The 26,082-nt window shown below is 36.5% G+C and overlaps 1 protein-coding gene across 2 annotated transcripts in view; it reads right to left on the minus strand.

The window, feature by feature from the left end:
• Positions 1 to 26,082, minus strand: part of TRPC4 (transient receptor potential cation channel subfamily C member 4) — a 203,159-nt gene that overhangs the window by 92,598 nt on the left and 84,479 nt on the right. For both annotated transcript variants that reach the window (XM_047723236.1, XM_047723235.1), the window contains exon 3: positions 17,500 to 18,018. In XM_047723236.1, coding sequence (XP_047579192.1) covers positions 17,500 to 18,018 — 519 coding nt within the window. The remainder of the gene's footprint in view (positions 1 to 17,499; positions 18,019 to 26,082) is intronic.

The following is a 26,082-nucleotide window of genomic DNA, read 5'->3' on the forward strand; positions in this document are numbered from 1 at the left end:
GTTTATTTATGTGATAGTTTGTACTAATTGGTTTTGAATGTTGAACCAGGCTTGCGTATCTTGGATAAATTCTGCTTGGCAGTGTATTCAATAATTTTATATATTATTGTGTTTGATTTGCTAATATTTTATTGAGGAAAAATGTAATTAGAATTCAATTTTCATCACAAGTCTCAAGAGCTTGCCTTGATTCTTTGATTTACTTATATGATTTTTGTCTTAAAGACTAATATTTGAGTTTGTTGGTTTTCCAGATCTTCCACCCTTGGTACAAGACTATTTTGTTTCTATGGTTAGTTGATATTTTTCAAGACCTTCATTCTCTCAAATCTTTTCCCTTAGGTTTACTGTATGTTTCCTTTCAGTGTTACCACATTTAAAATAAGAACAATATTAGTCTCATAAGGTCTCAATCAAAATTATGTAAGAAAGAGTTGTGAACAATGCTTAAACTATAATGTACTTACATATATATTCTGATACTTACAGACTATTAATACATTCATAGTAGTTTGCTAGTGCTGCCATTAAAAATAATAAAAAAAAAAAGCCACAGACTGGATTCCTTAAACAACAGAAAATTATTTTCTCACAGTTCTGGAGGCCAGAAGTCCAAGGTGAAAGTGTGGACAGATTTGTTTTCTTTTCTGATCATTCTCCTTGGCTTAGAAGTAGCTCACTCCTTGATCCGTCTCACCTGGCTTTTCCTCTTTTTGGAAGTTAGGGCTCCAACATATGAATTTTGGCAGAGGGGGACATAAATCATCCCATAAAAACATTCCACCTGATTGTGTAGACATTATTGAAATTGCCTTCCAAATAGTATTAAAGTAATAGGAATTGGAGATGGATTGTATCTCCCATGCCTTCTACAGAGGCTAAAAGTAGAACATACATAACACAGTAAATGCAACATGTTAAAAGTAAAATAACTTACTGGTACCACTAGAGTTAGTATTTTATGTGTTTATGTGTTTTATGTGTTTATTATTCTTACTTCCCTGACTCACCTCTTGAAGGAAAGCAAAATATTCAAATTCTTTAGGAAAGCCTGAAACTGTCAGTACCACAAAGAATATTATTAAATGCTGAATACTGCTATCTATAACTGTGCCCTTCACTACTTCTCTACAAATACCTCAAAGTTATTTGCTTATGAAGACCTTCCTAACAACTTTTGATTGCCTGTTGTGAAAGCAGTTCAAACCACAGCAATTTCAACATATTTTGCATGAAAATTTGGTGGGAGCATTTCATGAAGTATTAGAGCAAAAATAAGCATCATCAATGTTCTTTCACTGCTTAACTAGGTAATTTGGTTTAGAGCAAGTAATTATGTTTATTTAATATGATTAGTTTAAAAAAAACTTTTGTTGTATCTTTCTTATAATTAAGGCATTCTGTAAATGCTAGCAGCATTTCTCCCATTTGTTCCCATGTTGATGATTTCTAATATATTAAATGCTTGGTTAATTAATTAAAATGTCAATACTTCCTATGAAGTCTATAGAAATTATTCCACAGTATTTAGATTAATTATACTTTAATTTTCAAAAGGCCTAAACATTTTCATAACATGACATCTTATCTGTTTGTACATACACACACACACACACACACACATTCATTTCGAATACAAGTAATTTGTTAGACAACCTTGATCCATCTGAAACCCAAGAAAGTAAAAAAAGCTCTCACAAAAGTTGATAAATGTCACAGTATTCAGGCATTAAATCTTTTGCACTCTAATTATAAAGGAGTCCTTAGGCCTTCTCTCAGATAATTTTGCCTTTATTTTCCCACACTTATACCTGAATCGATTAAACCAAAATTGAGTAAAATAGATAAATATAAATGTGCAGACTCATTGACACCAATAAGAACTGATAATTGAAAGCCTAAGAATGTGGAGAAAGACTTCAAAACTATGAAAAGCATAGATTTCTTCTGCAATTTCACGTGGGTCAAAAGAAAGAGCTATTAAAATCAGTGTTTAAATAATCCTAAACTTCCAACTAGACCATAAAGGTTAATTCAACTGAGGTTAATTCCAAAGCTCTGAATTATAAAGAAAAGGTTAATTATGTTCTCCGTATTTTGTTTAAAAAGGAGATATTATATAACATGTTAGATTTTCAGCCAAAGATTTTTCATACATTGTAAGAAAAAAAATGCTGTCTCTTAAAACTCAACTATTTGGAACATTATTTGCATGACTTTTGGATCTCTTCATTCTCTAATACACTTGGATAACAGATTTTCTTGCATATTCACTCACTGCCCTTTTAAAAATGGTTTGCCAAGATTCTAAGACATTCAGTCCCACAGTTACCATATAGAAGCTAGATTGCTGGACTTATCACAAAGGCAGATGCTGTTTGTAAGTCCTGGGATATTGATTATTTTTCCTTAACAGAAAAAGCTGCAAAATTCCAGTCTCTGCCTGTAGAGCCAAAGTCCGAGCCAGAGTTGTGTCAGCAACCATTAGCCCATGAAGAACGATAAAATAGAAATAAAACCAGAAAGGAAAAAGACAAGAAAGTACATAAGAAGGACAGAAAATAAAATGGTTCAATACAACAATATCTCAATTATATTTTTAATAGCCTTTATAGCTTCCTGGCGCCTAAGCTGTAATCACATGATCAATGCTATGTAAATAATAATTACAGCCATTTGTTTGAACAGATACAAGTCAAAGTGTATATGGGATAGAGATGGAAATTAATCAGTATTATTAAAAGGATTTTTATTTTATTTTATGTTAAATATTTAGTTAAAATAATTAAAAGCAAAATCATACAAAATAATTTTTACATGTTTACCAAAATATTATTTATTTTTAAAAATATTTTATTTATTTGTCAGACAGAGAGAGAGTACAAGGAGGGGGAGCGGCAGGCGGATCGAGAAGCTGGCTCCTCACTGAGCAAAGGGCCGGATATGGGACTCGATCCCAGGACCCTGGGTTCACAACCTGAGTCAAAGGCAGATGCTTAACTGACTGAGCCACCCAGGCATCCCATATCTAAATGTTACTTAGTTATTTCCTTTCCCTTCAAGGGAGGTACTTACTATTTCTCTTCTCCTTCCCTATGGCATTTACCAGTGCCATAAACACGAGGGCCAGTCAGCAAAAATTATACACAAAGCCTTGTTACTTTCTCCTCATCAATGATCAAGTTATTCTGTAGCATAAAATCTTTTCCAAGAACTACCAAGAAGATATTAGAAAAAGGAACTGTTTGACATGAAGAAAAACAGTATTGTTTCAATAAACATTTGTTGAGCTCATCCCACATGCCAGAGCCATCACAGAGGCTGAATAGAGCAAAAGAAAAATCACAGTACTTGGCTTCAAGGAGCTCACAGTCTTGTGAAGAGGAGAGACATGTAAATGACTAATTATAATATCACATGGTAAATGTACATGCTCCAGACATGGAAGGGGGAGTGAAAACCCATCCTGAGAGAGGAAATGGGGGGACCTTTCTGAATCCTGAGTCTTAAGATCTTAAAGAGTGAGTAGTATCTAGCCAGAGGTAATGGTTGTATTTCAAGGTAATAAAATAATAAGAAAATTTACAGAGGTAATATTCACAGAGCACAGCATAGGAGATAAAATCCTAGCAAATCTGGAATTGCTGAGCATAAAACAAAAGTCAGGAAAGGATGAGAGGTGAGGCTAGGTAGAAGGTTGGGGTCCATACAGGATATATCTTGTTAAGGAGCTTGGGTTTTATTTTAGAGGATCTACAAAAAGGGATAGGGAATCAGGTCAGAGTTTTAAAATAATATAATACAGCAGCATTATTTACAATTCTTAGAATTGTAAATTTAAAAAAAATATAAATTCTTAAAAAGGAAGGGAATTCTGACACATGCTAAAACAGGGGTGAACCTTGAAAACATTGTGCTAAGTAAAATAAGGTTGACACAGAAGGACAGATACTGTAAAACTCCACTTGTGTGAGGGACCTAAAATAGTCAAACTCATAGAGACAAAAAGTAGAACATAGTTGCCAGTGGCTGGGGCAGGGGGAATGTGAACTTAGTATTTAATGGGTATAGAGTTTCAGTCTGGGAAGATGACAATGTTCCCACAATGGACGTGGTGGTGATGGTTGAACAGCAGCATAAATGAACTCAATGCCACTGAATTGTATACTTAAAAATAGTAAAGATGGTAAATGTTATGTATATTTTGCCACAATAAAAATAATATAGTAATATTTTATATATAAAATAATATATAAATAATATAAATATATATAAATATATATTTATATATATAAGTATATACATAAGTATATATAAATATAAATAATATAAAATATAAGATAATATAGTAAAATAATATAATAATATATATAAAATAATATAGTAATAATATTTATACATAAAGTAATATAGTAATATTATATATAAAATAATATAGTAATTATATATAAAATAATATAGTAACATATAAAATAATATAGTAATATATTATATATAAAATAATATAGTAATAATAATATAATAGTATTTTATATATAAAATAATATAGTAATTCCACCACCCAAATAGTTGTTTATTGGCAGTGAGCTGGAAGGAGCAATAGAGAGCATATACAGACAACACCACGTACCAATGTCATTGGGAAGGCAAAAGTGATGGGAAGGCCTGGAGCCCCAAGTGAGGCCCTCTCTTCAAGAATGAATGTGGGAGGGGCACCTGGGTGGCTCAGTGGGTTAAAGCCTCTGCCTTCGGCTCAGGTCAGGATCTCAGGGTCCTGGGATCGAGCCCCGCATCAGGCTCTCTGCTCAGTGGAGAGCCTGCTTCCTCCTCTCTCTCTTTCTGCCTGCCTCTCTGCCTACATGTGATCTCTGTCTGTCAAATAAATAAATAAAATCTTTAAAAAAAAAAAAGAATGAATGTGGGAGGGGGCAGGGCCTGGAGTGTTGAGGGGACAGCCTTGGAACACTTCCATTCAGTAGTCACGTTAGAGATGAAGACAGACTTGCTGGCTGCAGCCCCGGCCTGACCACGTGAGGTCTACTTTCCTTGGCAGGTGAGGCTGCTGGCCTGGGCTCCCTTGACAAACTCCTCCTGGGCAGTCCTCAGGTTCTCCTCTCTCCACCCCAGGCCTTCACAGGGCAGAAGCCTGCAGAGCTCGGCTACAGGAGAAGATCAGGCCCAAAGCTTCGGCTGGGGGTAGAGGGTTACTATTATATTTTAACAGATGGATTTTAATGTGGCAAATGTTTACATATTAATGGTTCTGGAATGTTATATGAACTTGGATGGGATGAGATAGCCATGGATCCGGGGAAACTAAGTGAAACACATTAGCCTAACACTCCCTCAAACAGAGCAGGAAGAGTAAGGCGGCAAGGGAGGGAAACGATTGGGAAATATTAGGGAATCTAATTGGCAAAAAGATTGGCAGGCTTTGGTGATTAACAGAAGCCCCAACTATCTATGCTCCAAAACGTAGTGGCTTAAAACAACAATTTATGACATTTCACAGCTTTGTGGATGTCTCAGTCAGTTCAGACTTTTATAACAAAGGACTACAGAGTGGGTAGCTTCAACAAGAAACATTTATTTCTCATAGTTCTGAACATTGGGAACTCTAAGATACCACAGATTCACTGTCTGGTGATATCTTGTCTTCTTGCTGTATTCTCACACAGTGGAAAGAGGACTAGGGAGCTTCTTCGTCCTCTTTTATAAGGGCAAAGTAACCCCACTCCTGAAGGAGCCACTGTCATGCTTTATCTCCTGCCAAAGGCCTCACCTGTTGATACCATCACTTTGAGGTTTGGTTTCAATACAGGAATTGTTTGGTGGGGACACAAACATTCAGTCCATAACAGTGGACCAGGAATTTGGACAGGGATGAGGTGGTTGATTCTTTGGTTCCACATGGCAACAACAGAAGTTGCTAAGTAGGATTCCGCTAGAGGACGGCCTGGGGTGTGGGTGTAGGCCAAAGGTCAAAGTTGACTCTTAAAACTCTTGTCACTGGAGTGAATGGTCGTAAGGCTGGGCTCAACTGTGTTTACCAGCAAGCAAGACTACTCACTGTCCAGTGTGGTGGCCTTGGGACAGTCAGACTTTTTACATGGAATCTCAGGTTTCCCACAGAGCCTAGGTGGAAGCTGCAAGGCGTCAGAGGGCTAAGCCTTGGAAGTCACAAAAAGTCGTTTCTGTTATTGGTCAGGCAGATAGCCAAGGCAGGCTCTGACTAGAGAGAAAGATAATTACATGGCACCTCAATTTGCAGCTGTCTTTCATCTATCACATCAAGCTTTTAGAAATGATGGATACAAAATTATCAAGGATGACTCAGATTTTTAACATGACTCACTGGGAGGGCCTCTTACTTGACAGAGATAACAGAAGAAGGACCAGGCTTAAAGAGAAACATAATGAATTCATCTTTGGATAATACAAGTTTGAGACAATAGTATAGAAAACATTGATTTAAATATTTATTTATTTATTTATTTATTTTTTTTTTTTAAAGATTTTATTTATTTATTTGACAGAGAGAAATCACAAGTAAGCAGAGAGGCAGGCAGAGAGAGAGGAGGAAGCAGGCTCCCTGCTGAGCAGAAAGCCTGATGTGGGGCTCGAACCCAGGACCTGGGATCATGACCCGAGCCGAAGGCAGCGGCTTAACCCACTGAGCCACCCAGGCGCCCCTGATTTAAATATTTAAATCATGATTAAATAACACAAGATTTTATAAAATCCATGTTCCTTTGGTATCTATTCTTTGTCTTTTTTCTCTCATCTCCGCTTCTGCCACATCCCCTAACATGTGATCCTTTACTCAGCACGCCTCTATTCCAAGCAGAAGACTTACTCTGGACTTACACTGGACTTACAGTGATCATCAAGTCAGACAAGATGATACTGTGTAGACAGGGGCGGAAGACAGATAAAAAATAATTAAATACACAAATAAATAAAATGATTTCAGATTTTCTTATGGGTCAAGAAGATAATAGCATTGTGATATGAAAGGAAACAACTAAGGATAGGGGAAGAGGATAGTAATTCGATTAGGTGTTCTGGAAGTCTTCACTGAGAAGGTGATAATGTGAGCTGAGACGTGATAAAGAAGCCATCCACACATAGCAGGCTGGAGGGAGGCTGTGGGGTGGCAATGAGCGCAGAGGACAATGAAGACGCTTTCTTTGCTCCCGCCACTTTTTTTGCATCCATGATTTGCACATGGCTTTTCTTCCTGGAATGCCTTTTTCTAACCTCTTTGCTTGGATGGCTCCTAGCTTTCCACTGATGTTCAGTTAAGGCACTTTTCTTCTCCAGGAAGGCTTAGGTGAAGTTAGGAAACTTTTCCAGGCCTCCCAAAAGGCAGCTCCGCCATAGCTTCCGTAAACTGCACTGTGATAGCTGTTCACTTGTTTGCCGTTCCTAATAATCTGACAGTTAGTTGAAGGTAAGACTTTTGTCTTTGATTTGGGTATCACCGGCGAGTAGCAAATAGTAAGGGCTCTCTTCAGTGAGTGAGTGAGGACTAAATAAGGAAGGAAGAAAAGGAGGGAAGGAGGGACAAAAATGAGGGAAACATCAGGAGTGTCCTTACAAAAGGAGGTAGCATATAAAGTGTTAGTGAGATCTGGCTACAGTGATATTTTTAGTTCATAGCATTTTCTGCGTGGGTAAGTATGTCAGTGCATACACACACATGGACTTTATTATCTAAGCAAGAGTAAAATTCCAGGTTCTAGGAAGCTTCTAGAAGAAATCTAAACTTGGCCTAAGGCTTGCTGCCATCTTATTCTGCAGCCCTCGGTTTTTGGCACAGGAGAGACATTTGTGGAATTAATTATACCTGGAGAGAGAAAGAGCATCTCTTGGCCAGAGTTGCCTAGCTCCTTCCACTAGCTTCCTTGTGGGTTTACTGCCAACAAGATTTCCAGCTACCCCTCCCCCTTCCCCCAGTAGGTGAAGAGGAGAATGTGACAAAAAAGTTTCCAGGAAGCATGTCCCACAGCCGCCTGGCAAAAATCACTGAGCTTGGAGAATGCCATGGAAAAAAATAATAGTGTCTATCATTTAAAAATAAAGCAGTGGTCAAAGGAAAAGCAGGTCTTTTTACAAACATGCAGAGAGCTGACAACAGGGTAGCTGGAATCCAGAGGAAGGTAAAAAGAAAACCATGGAGGAAGAAAGCCTTAGTTTTTTCTGTAGCTGCCAAAGGCAAGCCATTGTGTGCTCCTAAAGGTGAAGGGAAAAAGGAAACAGAATGAGACACAAAGCCCAAGTACATAATCCTGCATGACTGTTTTACCAGTTCTGTATTATCTGGAAGCAATCTGTACATTTAAGACAGCTTCAGAATCACAGGTCATGAAATTATAGCACAGGCATTAAAAATCTCAGAGAGTTTTACTCTATGTTTGCTTCCAAGAAGTCAAACAAAAAAACCCTCTATTTAGAAAAACTGACTATGCCTCATATGGTCAAAGGAAAATGAGGGGAAGGATAAGCTGAAAAGTTTCCTCTCTGATGCATAATTTATCAGGGATCTTGAGTAGGAGTTTATGTCTTAAAACCATCAAACATTTCTTGCAAACAGTGTTTCTGTTTTATAAATTTCCAAGACAATCTATTGGGCTTTTGTAATTTTTTTAGGAAACAATGTGAATTGGAATAAACTGTTAAATGGGCAATTTCAAAAATTGGTAAATCTTAATTTTGCTTAGTGATCCGAGACAGAGAAAATATGACCATTAAATAACAACCCAGGAAAAATAACCCTCAAATGTAAATGTAAATTTTGTGCAAAGAAACAAAAGAAATGGTTTTTCATCATTGACAAACTAAATGATTGCATCTGAATGATGGAAAACAGGTGACCTTCTTGTGAATCATCACGGAGGCAGAAATACCAATTTCATACAGAAAACTAATTCATTTGCAGACTGAGAGAAGGTTTTCAATACACGGTGGATTTTTCAAAGATATTATCATTAACTTAATGTTTTTAGTTTATATCTGTGGCAAAGGAAAGCTACATCAGAAAGTGTCGCTAGGGGCGCCTGGGTGGCTCAGTGGGTTAAGCCACTGCCTTCGGCTCAGGTCATGATCCCAGGTCCTGGGTTCAAGCCCCGCATCGGGCTTTCTGCTCGGCAGGGAGCCTGCTTCCTCCTCTCTCTCTGCCTGCCTCTCTGCCTACTTGTGATTTCTCTCTGTCAAATAAATAAATAAAATCTTTAAAAAAAAAAAAGTGTCGCTAATCCTGTTGGTATATGCATTTTTCTCAAGTGAATGGAGAGTATACTTCTGAAAATAAATTGTTTAACCCTTTCTTTTTTGTACTTTTTTTTTAAAGATTTTATTTATTTATTTGACAGAGATCACAAGTAGGCAGAGAGGCAGGCAGAAAGAGAGGGAAGCAGGGTCCCTGCTGAGCAGAGAGCCGGATGCGGGGCTCGATCTCAGGACCCTGAGATCATGACCTGAGCCGAAGGCAGAGGCGTTAACCCACTGAGCCACCCAGGCGCTGCCCCTTTTTGTACTTTTTTAAAGCAGTATAAAATACAGGAAAGAATATGTTTTGTATTTGTAATTTAAAATTAAGATTAGTTATTTTAGGTTTGTAAGATATTAGTTGATCACTTTCTAACGAATGCAGTTTCAAAGGATACATTTATACAGCATTTTGGACATATACAATTTCATGTTAATTGTGGCAAAAAACCTAATCACTTTCAGATATGAATCAGGAGAAAGTGGTTTCATGTCATTTAATTAGTTGTAAACAAAACAAAACAAAACCTCATGGGGATTTGAATTCCAAGCTCTAAAAACCAAGTGTTAAATTAAATGCCTAATGACCTGTCATAATTCTGTCAGTCGGGCTGACAAGTCCTGAGCAGGTCTATGCTTCATCCATGACACAGAAGCAGGTCCGGGAATGTTTGGTCCCTAGTGGGAGGCTGGGAGGAGGCATTAGGGAGTCTGTGATCCACGCACGTTGCCTTTGCCGAGCAACAGCGGGCGTGTGCCAACATGCCTGGAGCACGGCGAGGCAGAGGCCCCGGAATCAGTCAGTGAGTGTGCTCTGGAGAAGAGTGGGAGAAAAAACTATGCTAGAGGAATGCTTCTTTTTACAACTTTTACAAGTCTTGTCATTATCTGTATCACTCAGTGTAGCATCATGTATTCGAATCCTACTGTATACTTGGCATTTTGTTATAAGAGCTGCTGTGATATCAGTTCCCAATTCTGAGGTGTAGCGGGATAGAGGCATCAAAGCCTAAACTATATTTAAACATACGACTCAGAAGAACAAATTCAAATCAAGTATATAGTACGCAATATGAGTTGCTTTTGCCAGCCTATAATGGAAGCATTAGAATATGGGCGACCTTAAGAGTTGAGATAAAACTTATACAATAAACATTTTTGATGAGAGTATATGTTTTAATATAAAAGGCTCAGAGAACTGACTCTACCAATAGACTGTAAGAAGGATAAACTTATCTTTGATATTCAAAAGTGTAATGTGCCCCATGAGGCTTAAATGAGCATTCATACAAATATTAAAACACTTAGTGACAAAGTCAACCCTTTTAGCTGCATCATATACAAAAGAATCGTGTATAGCATTTTCCTGTATATGTATAGTCTTTCATATTGGGAGTCTATGAGGGGATAAGCAAAAAGAGTGACAATAATAGTAATAGTAAATAATAATAGTTAGCTACTCTTTCATGGATAAATACGGCAGGAGGCATGCTAAGCTCTGAACTTGCATTGTCTTGAAAAACAAAACAAAAACAGAACAAAAAATGACACAAAAAAATCTTCAGCGGTGCTGTAGGCATCCGGCAGGAGGAGGTAAGATTGAAGGCAAGGAGTTCCGATGGAGAAACAACACATGAAAAGAAATAAAGAGCAAAGTCAAATGTACAAAAAGCTGCCAGAACAAGAGAAAGCAACAATTAATTTTGACTTGGGAATATGTTGAGGGAAGGCTTCCCAGAGATAGTGGTATTTGAGAAGAGATCTGAAGGGCATAAATGTTTTCAAAACAGTTCAAATCAGAGAAGAGAAGAAAAGGAGAGGAACATGGTAAATAATATCAAACTGAAGGGGCGCCTGGGTGGCTCAGTGGGTTAAAGTCTCTGCCTTTGGCTCAGGTCATGATCTCAGGGTCCTGGGATCGAGCCCCACATCGGGCTCTCTGCTCAGCGGGGAGCCTGCTTCCCTCTCTCTCTCTCTCTCTGCCTGCCTCTCTGCCTACTTGTGATCTCTCTCTCTCTGTCAAACAAATAAAATCTTTAAAAAAAAATAATATCAAACTGAATTCAAATAAATACGTACATGTTAAATTAGTAAACCAAATTAAGGCAAAGGCATTATCAGCTTTACTGAGATAAATGAGTCTCCAGGTTTCTTCAGCAGAAAGATCTCAGTTATGGAGGGGAATAGTGTCTGCAGTACTTTCTCTTATTTTTCTTCCTAAAAGTACTCTCTTTGCCATTCTTCTAGAACAGTTATGTGATGTCCATGAGACAATGTCTCTATAATATGAGATATTTTCCCCTCCAAATTATTCATATTTTGATGTGGAATTTACCAGGCACAAGAAAATTATGAAAGGTATATTTCAGACACCCCAGATTTGAACAAGAGTGAAAAAGGTGGAAAACATTAGACCAAAAGACAATCAATGGGTCAATAATAATAATAAAATGATAATAGTTGGTCAGCTTCTCTGCCTAGTTTGTCCCAAAAGCCAAGCTTTGCGTGGCTGCAGACCAGCCATCAAAATCTACTGGATGTAAGAGGAGAAAGCCATTGTTTGCCAGTGCCATCCCAAGGTTCTGATACAAGAGCCAGGAAGCAACATTATCACTGGTTTCTCTGTGATTTATTCATTTTTAATATTTATTTATTTATTTATTTATTTATTTATTTATTTATTTGACAGACGGAGATCACAAGTAGGCAGAGAGGGAGGCAGAGAGAGAGGGGGAAGCAGGCTCCCTGCTCAGCAGAGAGCCCAACGCGGGGCTCCATCCCAGGACCCTGGGATCATGACCCAAGCCGAAGGCAGAGGCTTTAACCCCCTGAACCACCCAGGTGCCCCTCATTTTTAATTTTTGAAAAAAGATTTTGTTTTTATTGTTTGGTAAAGATAGGTAGTGGTACACCTGCGAGGGTTGGTAGTTTCCAAATAAATTCATACACAGAATGCTGTTTTTCCTCAATTGCTACCACAAGCACAAAATGACATCTGACTACGGATCTCCAGAAGGAGCTTCCCACGTAGATTTCAGGTAGATAAAGAACATGAGTGTATATTTTATTCATTTTTAATATGAAATTCATACAGTAGCAAGTTCAAATTTAAACATTTATTGCTTCTTTTCAAATAAAATTTGAATTAAAAAATTTCTGTCATGATTAACTTATCAATAAATAATTTATATAAAATAAAACTTATGAAATAAGTAAGGTAATAAATAAGGTAATAATAAGGTAATAAATAAGGTAAAGTCTAGCCCTAGGCACTTTTACGAAGACGAATTTCCTTTGTTTCTGCTCCATTTATTATTTAACTGCTCCTCCTAACACTTGCCCAACACTCTTCTGATGCCCTCACCTTCACCTCTCCTTCTCTCTCACCCGGGGCATGCCCTGGTTGTGTTAGGGTTCTATCCTCCGTGGTTCCCCTGGCCCCTAACCTACTCCCTATGTCTTCTCTTTCTGACAGTAGGTTTGGTTCTTGATTCCATATCAAGGAGTTTTGAATAAATCAAGAAACCGAAACCATAAATTTTGAGAGATTTGAAGAGCTTTGATTCTGGAATATTTGGAATCAACTGAGTTTACCATGCAGGATGACCGATGGCATCTGATTGACAGGAATCTCTTCGCATTTCTCTCACTGCTCCATTGACAAGATAAACAAAAGATAAGAAGGGTATGAATAGTGGGCTGTTTAGACGTTGATTTTTTCTCGTCCCTCTTTAACAACTCCATTAATTAATTTATAAGAGAGAACCTAGGCTAGTACCAAAGTTTAAAATTAATGTTGCAAAGCTGCGGACATACTTTCACAAAAGAGAAAATTAAATTGAAAAAGATACGCTGTTGACTATGTAGAGATTTTTTTTCTAACTTTAATTTGAAGAGCTTATAAAGAGATTGAATTGTAATGCTTTCACACAATAATGTATTTCACTGCTTTCTATTATTATTCAAGATCTAGGGTTCTTTACTGTGGACTAGTACCTTCACAATGTGGACAACCATGTGTAACAAACTAGGTAAGATCTTTGTTGTGAACATATTTAAGGAACTCATCAAGGTCTCCAAATACATACAATGATTCTGCAAATATTAGGCAAGAACAGTGACAGCATGGAATTGATATTTAATGGCCATAAACTCTATATCGGCCAAAATTACATCAGGAACCAAGGGACAAGTTACTAGTTGAAGATATGTCCTCAATCACACCTTACTTTTATCTAATCCACAGGAGGAGACTGAGTTCCGAGGGGGTGGGTGCTTGGTTCTGGCTTATCTTTTTGTCCCCCATTTTCCTTTGATACTCTTGATTTTGAAGAGTAATACTAGAATGGGGTGCTGACTTCTACCCCTCGTGAAGTAGACTTTCCCTGCTCTCTTTTCAGAGTGAGACTAAAGAGATTACTCTTTGAAGAAAAAAAATAAAAGTGGGTTAAGAAAGAAAGGAAAAGGAGACTTTGCACTCTTTGAAGAAGGCAAATGCTTTATCACAATGCAAAAACTAAAAAACAAAAACAAAAAAACCCTTCATATCAAAATGCCTGGCTTAATTATGAAGAAGCTGAGTCATGAAATAAACTCACACACTCAGCTGACCTTGGCTAGAAGTTGCGGTTGGATCAGATTTACCTCGTATTCACCATGATGACACTTAGGTGGAGGCAGTAGCGGGTACAGCAGGTTTTGTAGTTAAGTATTAATAGAAACAATAAAATCCTTCTGCCTATGCCTATAAAAATATCCATGATATTCAATTAATGCAGACCTTTCTTTTTGGATGATATTACAGAATTACCGGAATAAGTCTGTAATCAAGTTCCCGCAACATGAATTGTTTTAATATTGGAATTCATAAGAAGTCTGTTAGTAGGTAATTAACCTAAACACTGCAATTTAATCAGACAAAGAAACATGCAGGGAACCGTCCAGAATTAAGAGATTCTGCAACTTCGGGTATGTTCATATTGAACACTTTCTACCTTTCAGTACAGAGTTATGACTGGTAAATATGATGGCTGTGTTCCTGACACTCATACCTGGAGGAGAAGGGTGAAATGTAACAATACAATGCAAAACAGAATGTGTGGAAGGAGGGCATTTATCCCAGAGATTGTACGGAGGGGGACTGCTTCATGGAACCTCCCTATCGGAGGGGAGACCTGATAAGAGTTTGGAAGAGTGAGTGGGACTTAGCCGTGGAAAGATCAATAAGAAGCCATTCCAAAAACATAAGAGATGGACCGAAGACAAACCACAAACTTTTTTAAACTAAAACTGGGAAAACTTCTGGTAAAAAGGCATAAGGCAAGACATTTATGCTAACGCAGAGTTTCATTTAAGACACGTGATCTTACTAGAAAATCTTACATCAAATATTCTGAAGTCAATAATTTCTGAATAATTTAGGAATATGTTTCATAAAACATGACCTATGATTTCAAAGAATTTATATGAAAGCAAAACCTTATTCTTGATTTAATAATGCTATTAGTCATCCAGTATTACTTTGCTTTGGAAAAATTGTTCTACCCAAAGGAAATGTTTTCTTCAGTATTGAATGAAAGATACTCCAGAACAACTCTGTAAGAATTTTGTTTTAATTTTTCCCTCTATTATCATTTCAAAAGATGAAAAGAGAAAATGCAAATGCAGTGTCTTTTCTAAAAACGTATCTTTTAAAGGTATTACTAATTCTTTTTTTCTTGTTACATGTTACGTGTTTTTAGCCACCCTTCATCCTGTTGTATCATTAAGGATGATCAGCCTCCAATTCCCACAACTTCATATTCGCAAAAGGTACAAGCACCTTGAAAGAAGTCTTAGAAATGATCAAACGCTTTCTATAGCTTTCCTTCTGACACTTCTAAGGACTCAATTTGTGGCTTTTTGTTGAATAGGCTTTGAAGTTAAGCATGCTTTGGAATATACAAAAGAACCTAAGCAAAGAAAAAAAAGTTTAGTAGGAATGAATCTTTTTAGGGGTTCAGAAACAAGACTAAGAACAATATAGATTTAACATTTTATGGTCTCCCTGTAATAGACTATCAGCTCTAGGACAGAGCCACACGCCCATGGAGTCCTAAGTGCCCCGAGCAATCCCTGGCATGTTTGGTAAAATACATGTTCAAAGAGTTAATGAATGAAGCAATGAATGAATGAATAGAATGTATAAAAATGATTTGTGGGTAAAAATAGAATCATATGTTAATATGTAAGAAATTCGTACTACATTTTTTTTTTTTTTTTTTTTTTGGTCTTGGACAAACTTTTGACAAGAATTTGGGAGCTTCATTTGATTAAATGTCACCATAGTATTCCATTCAGAGAGTATGGTAGAAGTCTCAATGAGCATTTTGTTCCAGTGCTTTCACGAAAGTCGTTGTGGCAAAGACAAAGTTAAATTGGTTCTGATATCAGGACCCATATCAGGGTGGGCATAAAATGGAGCTAGGTTGGTTCACTAACTACAGAGCAAACAAAAATGCAACAGGTGAGTAAAGCCAGTTGGAGCTACTGTGTTCTTTCTTTCATTTTGTGGATTTCTGCATCCTGGGAATTTCATCTCACTCACCATTCACAGGATAACATCAACCCTGGACAGATTTATCATAGGAAAAGACCTTTGTAATTACTATGTCGATCCCTTAAATATCTCTCCCCACAGAAAACTAAAGAAAGAAAAGCATAAACTGGGTTAATAATAGATACTTGAGAAGAACTAGCTCAAATTCTAAACCACATCAGTATCTCACCTCATTTTATCCTCTTTTTCTTTTTTTTCTTAGGTTTTTTTTTATTTTTAAGTAATCTCTACACCCAACGTTTGGCTCAAACTCACAACCGTAGGTGAAGTCACATGCTCCACAGACTGAGCCAGCCAGGTGCCCCTCATTTGATCAGTTCTAGTACATGCTATTACCTTTAAATGTCATATTGAGTACATAAAAATCTCTAATCGAGTAAAGTTTTTCATCATTTTTTATAGTTGTGTATTAAAATTATTCTAGTTCTGTTAAAATATTAGCTCCCTGAGCCCTAAACACAAGAGGCTAAAAAAAATTAGTTTATAATGTTGACAGGGCTCCAAATAGCATGTGTGATTTTGGAATCAGATGGAATGCACACAAAAGAAGCTGTTTCCGTCATTGTTAGGGGAAAAGATCATTTCAACTAGTTTCAGTCTCCAGTGACAACTGGCCAAGAACTACAGGAAAAACTCGAGGAAGTAAATTCAGGTATCTTGATCCTTAAATATTTAGTAAGTAGCAGTAGACAAAGCAGCCAAAGCTAATGTAGAATAATTAGGGCCAACTGCAAAAAAAGCTGAATACATTTTTATTCAGAAGTCTCTTTTATTTTTCATCTTACCTCATATACTTTTCTCCAATTGATTTCCTAGAATAGATAATTACTATAATTCAAGAATAAACATAGAACCAATATTTTCTGAAGATGGAAGTAAAATGGATTTTGGAGAACTCACTTAACTCAGCGATGGAAACAAAAACAATTATGCTAGGTGATGAGCATGACAGCTCTGAGTTTTCTTTCCTTAATATTCAAATCATGGAAATTTCATGAGAAATTGTAACTCTTCTGCAACTAGGCATCTTTAATCTCTTATTCCTGACCAATCAAGAGACTAAGCCAGATGTGAGAGGTTTCAACACTTTCATCTGCTGTTGGACTAATATTTTTTCTTCATTAATAACTTCTAATAATGTATTTTATTAACATAAGGACTTATAATTTACCAAAGCCATCACACACATCCACACATTTTATACTTCTACAAATCTCTGAGGAATATATTTTATATGTATAAATAAATACATATAACAAAATATTATAGCTATTAAATCCACTAAGCAGATGAGGAAACCAATGTCAAAGAGATCTGAAAAGGAACAAGAGTTATAAATGGTAGAACCAGAACTTTCAGTGTAGAGATTCTAAAATTCATCAGTTTTTCCATTCTACCACAGTAAATGTATACATCTTAACACATTCGCCTAATGCCATCATCAGTTATTACGCCATTTCTTGCCATTCTTCCATGTGTTTCGTAATTATTAATCTGGCAAACCATAAATATCATCCACTTCCAGATAAGTAGAAAAGGCTCTAAAGCCCAAACATAATTTCAGAGTACTGGTGGACGTCACTGTGGTTAAATCATATGATATTTTGATTAAAAGGTCTGGCAACACTCACCTCTTTTTGACGGTACTTTATGGCCAATTTGAGTCTGGCGAGATCATTTCCACTTTGTTCTTCTATAAGGCTACTGTCATCTCTGTAATTAAGAATGATTTCCAGTTCTCTGGAACTCCTTGTCTGATCCAGTAGGTCCTTCGCAAACTGTTTGCACTGTCTGGACAGCTCCTCATACTCCGACTTGAATTCATTTTCCACTTTACTCAGCTCCTGAAGCTCCCAACTTAGCTGAAAGGCTGTGAGAAAAGGGTCTTCACTTGACAGTGCGATGAGGGAGGGGCTGGCCAAGGCCTTGTAGATGTTGAGTCTGGAACGTGAGTGGCGGAGGCTATCCACGTCCGAGCTGGAGACGCATTCCACGCAGTTGCAGCGGACCTCGTGGGGTCTGGGCACGGAGACTCCTTTCTGAACTAGAAGCTTGATTATTTCGTAATTATTTGTATGGGCTGCCAAAATGATTGGTGTAATGTCTGGAGTGAATTCAGAGAACTGCTTATCAAGGAGTATGGGAGGCACCTAGAAAAAAGAAGAAAGCCGAGGTGATGAATATTTATTCATTTGTTGAAGCCAGTGAATTTCAAACAGCGTGCTAGAGCGAGGCTGAACAAAGTTCATAAATTTTTGCCAAGCTTTTCTGCAGGAAAGAGATGGCTTTTTTTTTTTTTTTCTGCTGAAAGACAAAAGAAAATTCTTGAAAAAAAAAAAAACTTTCCAATATAATGACACATTATTCTTATTATATTTGTTTAACCTGAATTTTGACATTTTATGAAATCTTAAAATAAGTGACTATGGGAAGTCTTTACTTGGTAAAAGACTTTCTTGCTCCCAACTTATTTTCTGACACCCAGTCTTTGCTTTTCTTTCCCCAAGGTGTGGACTCCCAAAATAATCCAGAAATACACTGAATAATAGTTAATCATTTGTTTTAACCCAAGCTTTTCCTCTGCAAGAGAAGTCTTTTAGTTCTTCTGTTGCTTTTGTTTGTTTGTATGTTTGTCTGTTGTTTGATCTTCTGCATTTCTAAAACCAAGTCAATGATTAACGGTGGCAGCAGAATGTAAGAAGGCTAGCCTCCTGCTTTCTGTTTTCATCTATCACTTTATGGTCTGTTTTCCAGAGGACCACAAGTGCTCCGTCACCATTGTATCAGAAATAAACAAATGGTTCCCAATGAATCAGGTCACTGGTGTGTTCATGCACCATTTCTTTTGGGTTTTCCACTCGGAATGGTAATGATGAAAATGCGGTAATAGGCACTATTTAGTCAACATCTGCTAGGTGCCTTAACCCTCACAATTATTCACACTTTCTAGCTGGGAGCCTTCAGTGCGTAAGTGCAAGACCCACTGTTTGCACCGGGGTCCACCTGACCCCCAAGCCTGTGTATATTCCACCACACCACACCGCTGCCCAGTGTTTGGTTTAATAGTTCTTCCTGTGGGCATAAAGAGGCATCTATGAAAATAAATGCTGTATAAGGATAAGTTAAAAAGACATGGCAGAAAAAATGATGACCCATGTACTGTATAAAATACACTGTAAACTAAAAAGGAAACCATAAAAGGATCAAAAGCAAAACAACTACATAGAGAAAAACAAAACTCATATGAAACCTTAATTAGACTATTTTTAAGTAGAGATTTATCTTCATATGAGAATAATTAAGCCTGTGTGCTTCTTAACTTATTTGACCATTTAGAATCTCTATTTGGGGGCGCCTGGGTGGCTCAGTTCTTAAGCTGCTACCTTAGGCTCAGGTCATGATCCCAGGGTCCTGGGATAGAGCCCTGCATCAGGCTCCCTGCCCCACAGGAAGCCTGCCTCTCCCTCACCCACTCCCCCTGCTTGTGTTCCCTCTCTTGCTGTGTGTCTCTCTCTGTCAAATAAACAAATAAAATCTTTAAAAAATAGAATATCTGTTTGTTTTATAAGAAAACTCTGTAAAGAATAATGAGATTTAGTTATCTATTTAAAGATTATTTAAAATATATGCAATCAGTTGATAAAAGATAGTACCTACTTATTATAAAATTCGAAATAACACTGTTGAGGTAGCACTGTATGTTCAAGCAGGATCAATACATACCTCATTATTTTTTAAGTAACTATCTTACATTTTCAATATTACATAATTGAAAATTTAACTATGTATTTATTACAAAGAGAAAAATGCCCCTAATTAAAATTAAACAAGAATTAATCTTTTAAGTAACTATACTTCAAGGTTTTCTATGGCAGACATGAGGAAAATCAAAAACAGCATAAATAAGTTCCTGCATTAAATGTATATTTAAGTGATAGCTGCAATTTGGAGGGGTTTTCTGGATTCAGTAGAATTTCATTCTAGATTTCTGTAGTTGTTAAAGCTATTTTTTTTTTGTTAAAGCTATTTTAAAAGTTATTTTAATTAAAAATAATTTTAAATTTATTAACCATAAAATGTAACTTTGAAGAATATTTCAGCAAACTTTTATGAACAAGTAAGTATAATATGGCCATATTAAAAAGCATTTATATTTCAGGAGAATGTCAGTGTCATAGTATTAGAAAGAGAGATGGCAAAATAGCTGATAGAATATACCAAAAATAAATACTCTGTTCATGAGTCTTAACAGTCAAAAAATCATTGTGAATTTTTAATTCTTTAAATATATGGATGTCACTAATTATATCTTTTATAAGCATTTATTTTAGAAAATAATTTTTAGTGAAACTTTCTTTTTTAAGATTTCATTATTTATTTGACAGAGAGAGGGTGGGAGAGCAGTAGGCAGAGGGAGAGGGAGAAGGTGGTTCCCCGCTGAGCAGGGATCCTGATGTGGGTCTTGATCCCAGGACCCTGGGGTCATGACCTGAGCCGAAGGCAGATGCTTAACCAACTGAGCCATCCAGGCACCCTTGAATGAAACTGTTTTATATATAATATAATAATTCAATGGTCAATAAATAACTATTTTTAAGTTATGTAATTTTAATTATCTTAGTTTTTTTTTTTTAAAGATTTTATTTATTTATTTGACAGAGAGAGATCACAAGTAGAGAGGCAGGCAGAGAGAGAGAGAGAGGGAAGCAGGCTTCTTGCTGAGCAGAGAGCCCGATGTGGGACTCGATCCCAGGACCCTGAGATCATGCCCTGAGCCGAAGGCAGCGGCTTAACCCACTGAGCCACCCAGGCGCCCCCTAATTATCTTAGTTTTTTAATTTTAATTACCTTTTACTCTAAAATGTGTTCTAAATTCAATAATATATTATATGTTGTCTTTACCATCAGTTGTTTGATGCCCAGCTGGACAGGGACCACTAGACCCTGGGGACTGTTTGGCCTTAGGCGTCCTTCATGCCGGAGTCTGTGGTGCCTCTGACCAGCCAGTTAGGCAGGCACACGTCAGTGTTTATGCATGTCTTAGACCCAGGTTCTGGGGTTTCTCCCATTCCACTAAGAAAAATAGTGATCAAACAAAAACACTTAAAAAATTGCCTGTTATTCAGTACTAATTACATGCCTTCACCAATGATTACATAGTGTTTGAAAATTGGAGGTTATCTTACTCTATTATCAGGTCTACGTTTATTAGCTTGTATTCCTCTATATGTAAAACTATGCCCTCTTCTCCTTTTTACTACTGAGTATTCCTATGGACTCATAGATTCTTCCTTTATTTTAGTGTTTAATTGCAATAATTATTCACTTTGAACTTATTGAGGTATAACATACCTTTATTAAAATGCACAACTGTTAATGTGAAGCTTGATGTATTTTTAAAATATGTGTGCACCTGTGTGACACAACACAGATTGTAATCCAGGAGACGGTGTGCACCTCAGGCACCTTCCTCTTGTCACCTCCCAGTTGCTACATTTTGTAATCACAAACCTAAACGCTATCGCCAGAGATCACTTTCACACACACATGTTCACTTTATATAAATGAATCCTAAAGTATATACTTTTTACATCTAGCTTTCTTTGGATAACATTAGCTCTTTGAAATACTTTATTATTGTTAGAAGCAATCTTTTTTGTAAATTCCATTCTGCATAATATTTTGATTTATGAAGATAGCACAGTTTATTTAATATTCTCTTGTTGATAACATTTGTGTGATTTCCAGTTTCCACTTGTAGCTAGGAATACCGTTTCTATGCATATTTTTGTCTATGTCTGCTAATACATATCTAAGAATGCAATTTTGGGTCAAATATTTTTCTTAAGCAGTTATAGCAATTTTCATGATTATCACAAATTATACTTGGTTTTGTCAATTATCTACTTATCAATCTATATATCTATTTGTTTATGCCATTCATTATGTCAAGAAATCATTTTGAATTTTTTATTTATTATCAAGGATGGGTGTTGAATTTCTAAGGCCTTTTCCATGGAGATGATTATATAATTGAACCTCTTACTCCTAAAAATGTGGCTAATTAAATAAATCAGTTTTTTACTATTGAAACATTCTAGCTTTCCTGAAATGAATTCCATTTGCTCAAATGTGTAATATTTTTATTTAGAATTGTTATACCAATGTTCATAAGTGAGATTGATTTATAATCTTTACTATGCTGTCTTCATCAAATTTTGGTATGAATACTATGTTTGCTTCATAAAAAACATATGGATTCTCTCTTCCTTTGGAATACAGGGAGATGTGCCATTCAGAGCTTTCTTATTTTTCTTTCTTTCTTTCTTTGTTTTTTTTTTAATTTTTTTTAACGATTTTATTTATTCCTTTGAGACAGAGAGTGCAAGGAGAGGGAAAGGGAGAAGCAGACTCCCTGCTGAGCAGGGATCCTGGTGTGGGGCTCGATCCCAGGACACTGGGATCATGACCTGAGCCGATGGCAGATGCTTAACTGACGGAGCCACCCAGGCACCCACTCAGATCTTTCTTCAAGAGAGGATTCACTGCCTACCTGGCAGTGCGTTAATAGACTCCAGCTGTCTACCTCTTCAAGTTCTTCCTCAGTTTTGGAGCCCTGGACAGTAGACTGAATAAGTAGGTTGACAGGGACCTAGCTATTTCCACCCAGTATGGGACATCTCTAGTAGATAATTTTTCTCTGAGTTCCCCTTTACACTGGCAAGGATTTTTGTCAGTTTTGGGTCATGGTCTAATGGCTTCCCCTTCTCAATCTTGCTTTCTTCCCTTTTAACTTCAAAATGTGATTTTCCAATAAAACTTTTGCAATCATCTCATTTTATCTGCCTCTTGGGGCACCTGGGTGACTCAGTCAAGCATCGGCCTTTGACTCAGGTCATGATCCCCCGGTTCTGGGATCAATCCCCCATGTCAGGTTCTCAGCTCAGCGGGGAGCCTGCTTCTCCCTCTCCCTCTGCTTCTCCCTTCTGCTTGTGTTTTCTCTCTCTCTCTTTCTCTCTCTATCTCTCTCAAATAAATGAATTAAAAAAAAAAACTTTATCTGCTTCTTGAAGAATCCAAAATGTGATCGATCCATTTTCCATATTGTGGGGGAAAAAAATAACACTGAAATTATTTGATCTTTGAAAGTTCAAAATTATTCTGTGAAAACCCTGAGTGCCTGCTATTCTTTTATGGGATATTCAGTAACTTTTCCTATTTATTGCATAATAAATATCTTGGCTTTTTTATCAATAATAGGGTCTGTTAATAAAAACTGCATTTTGGGGGAAGTTATTCAGTTCATCTAGTTTCATTTTGAAAAGACAGTTTTAAATGTAAAGGGATTCAGGAAATGCTAGGCTTACAATGTCCCTCCTGAGGAATCTACCATGGGACAAGACGATGGGGAACCGAGGAAAGGACAAATGAGGGGCGCTAAATGTATGTAACAGTTAATCAAAGATCAATGCAAAGTTAGGAAAATATAAATTTTTAAATGTTCTAAAAAGAAAAAAAGAACAAGAGGAGAGATTGAGAGAAAGGAAGGTGTGGAGCAAAAGGCTCTCTACTTAACCAGCTAATAGAACAGAAGCCTTGGTAAAGCAAAAGGGGGACATGGAGGTTTTATAAAAGGTATTAATATAAAATACAAATTATTCTAAATAATGGGTCTTGAGGACCTTTAATTCTTTCCCTCTACTTTGCAAAGATAAATTTTCCAAAATATTAATCTCTCCGACAATTCCCTTTCTTAACATACTTCCATGGTTTATAACTACTTTGATTTAATATTCACTCGTACATCAATCAACGAATATTTATTGACTGCATTGTCTGGTGCAACATTAGACTCTGAGAAATTAAGAAAAATGAAGGTGAAACAGTCCAGACCCTCAAACAGAAGATTGCCATACTTGACACATTCCCAGATATCTCAGCAAACTGAATCAAATGTTTACTAACTTACTATAAATCCAGCACCATAATAGGTACCATGTGAAATACTCAGAAAAACAAGAAACAAATGTTTGCAACATCATATCAGATGCTCACCAAGTTTTAAGTGTTCTGAAAATTTTCCAAGTGCTCACCAAAATCTCAGGATAGTGTTTCTGCTTTATATTCTTTATAATGGGGCAGCAGAGTTAGCATAAACTATTAACTGTAAAAAAATATGTTGTAGACGTTAAGAATTATTTGGTGACTTTCATTCAGTATTAACAAGAATTTAGTACTCTGCAACATTTTACTTTCCTTAACAAGTAGCAAATATACTGGGAGCAGAAAAGTGCAGATATAAATGGTTCTTATAGAAATGTTAGAATATTTGGGCTGCTATTCCTTTTTCCACTTAACGAAGTGCCTAATGGTATGTGTTGCAGACTATGATACTCGTTGTGACTGTCATTTCCTGGGTGACGTCATGGAATCAGATTTCTGAGCTTTCCAGTGAGTAACTGAAACCAGCTCCAATGCAAAGGACCCAATCACAGTCAATCACAGAAGGTGAGAGAAAATGAAAGGTAAAATACACCCCTCAGTTTTTTGCTCTGGTAGCCCAGGCATTTGTAAGTTGATACAACTTTGTTATCTATTAAATATTCAGAACTTTTTAAAGTCAGCAATGTAAGACATTGGATCTCAGAAACTTTTAGAAAATTCAGAAAATGAGCTTGCTTCCCCTTTTTCATACTTCATTTCTAACCAATCTACTTTCTGTCCCAATAACTCTTCATTGCTTTATTGAGTATCTTCAACATGTAACTCTCTCTCTCTCTCTCTTTCCTTTCATGGTTCCAATGTTATGGGTGAAGAGCAAAGCTCCCAACATTAAAATAAATAAATAGGTCACTGTAGGTACTCAGTAGCTATTACCTAAACATGATTTTGATAGAAACATAGGCGTTTTTTTTTCAATTTTTTTTTAATTTGCCCTCTGGCATATTTAAGGACAGATGTGAATATCATGAGCCTGTAGATGAAACCTGTAGATGAAAAATCACACCATGCATGACTTTTAGCTGAAGTAAAATCTATAGACATAAAAGCATTACACCCAGACAAATATACAAGCATAAAAATAAATACATCACTAATAAACAAACAACACACATACATGCCCTTTTTTTTTTTTAAAGATTTTATCCATTTATTTGACAGACAGAGATCACAAGCAGGCTGAGAGGCAGGCAGAGAGAGAGAGGAGAAAGCAGGCTCCCCGAAGAGCAGAGAGCGCGTGACGCGGGGCTCGATCCCAGCATCCTGGGCTCATGACCCGAGCCAAAGGCAGAGGCTTTAACCCCACTAAGCCACCCAGGCGCCCCTACATGCCCTTTTTAAAATATAAATTCAAGTGGTTGAATGGCATATTTCACTTAGTAATCCACAACAAAGTAGAACATGTAATTAAAAGAGTATCCAAAAACCAAGGAAAAGTTGTTTCTTATATTGCAGAACTGGAAGGATCTCTGGTCTAAGCTCTATTAATGAATATTTGTTCAATGCTTTTTGTCAACCTTACCATAACACTAGTTACATTATTAATGGAATCATTTTCATGCCACATAACATTAAAAGTGATGAATACACAAAGAATCCATTAACTTGTAAGTAGATTGCTTTTCTCAAATTTATTCAAAATCTTCACCTTGAAGTGATTCAGCACCAATCTGAGGCATATAGTTTAAAGTCTAAAGTATGATATTCTACCCAAATATAGAAATGTCTCTTTGCCACTAAGATAGACATTTTTGAACTGTCAATACTGAAATATAAATTTCTAGGAGAGAAATTCATCCTAGAGTAACATTCATCCAATTTAAGAGTACCTATTTCCTTAATTTAGCATTTATTATAGTGGGTTGTATAAAATGAGTAAAAGAAATTTACTTGTATTATAATATTTAGAGTGTCCTGAATCACTGACTAAATAGATCCACATTCTATTCTGGCTCTACTCTTAATTAGTTAATTAGCTTGTGAATTCCTCCTAATATATCTGCTATATGAAAAACAATAACCCAACTCTAACATGAAATTTCTATGGTTCAATCACTTTTTAAAAATTCCAGTTGATGGCACGATAATAGAAAATTTATGTGGCTTTTTTTTAGGTGCTTCAATAAAAACTTGTTGAATTCTTTAGTATCATCCTGCTTTTAGCATCAATATTTTTATCTAATGTATCAAAACCTTCATTTTTTAAAGCTCAG

This window comes from Lutra lutra, chromosome 3 (assembly GCF_902655055.1).
Source record: "Lutra lutra chromosome 3, mLutLut1.2, whole genome shotgun sequence".
Taxonomy (NCBI): Eukaryota; Metazoa; Chordata; class Mammalia; order Carnivora; family Mustelidae; genus Lutra; species Lutra lutra.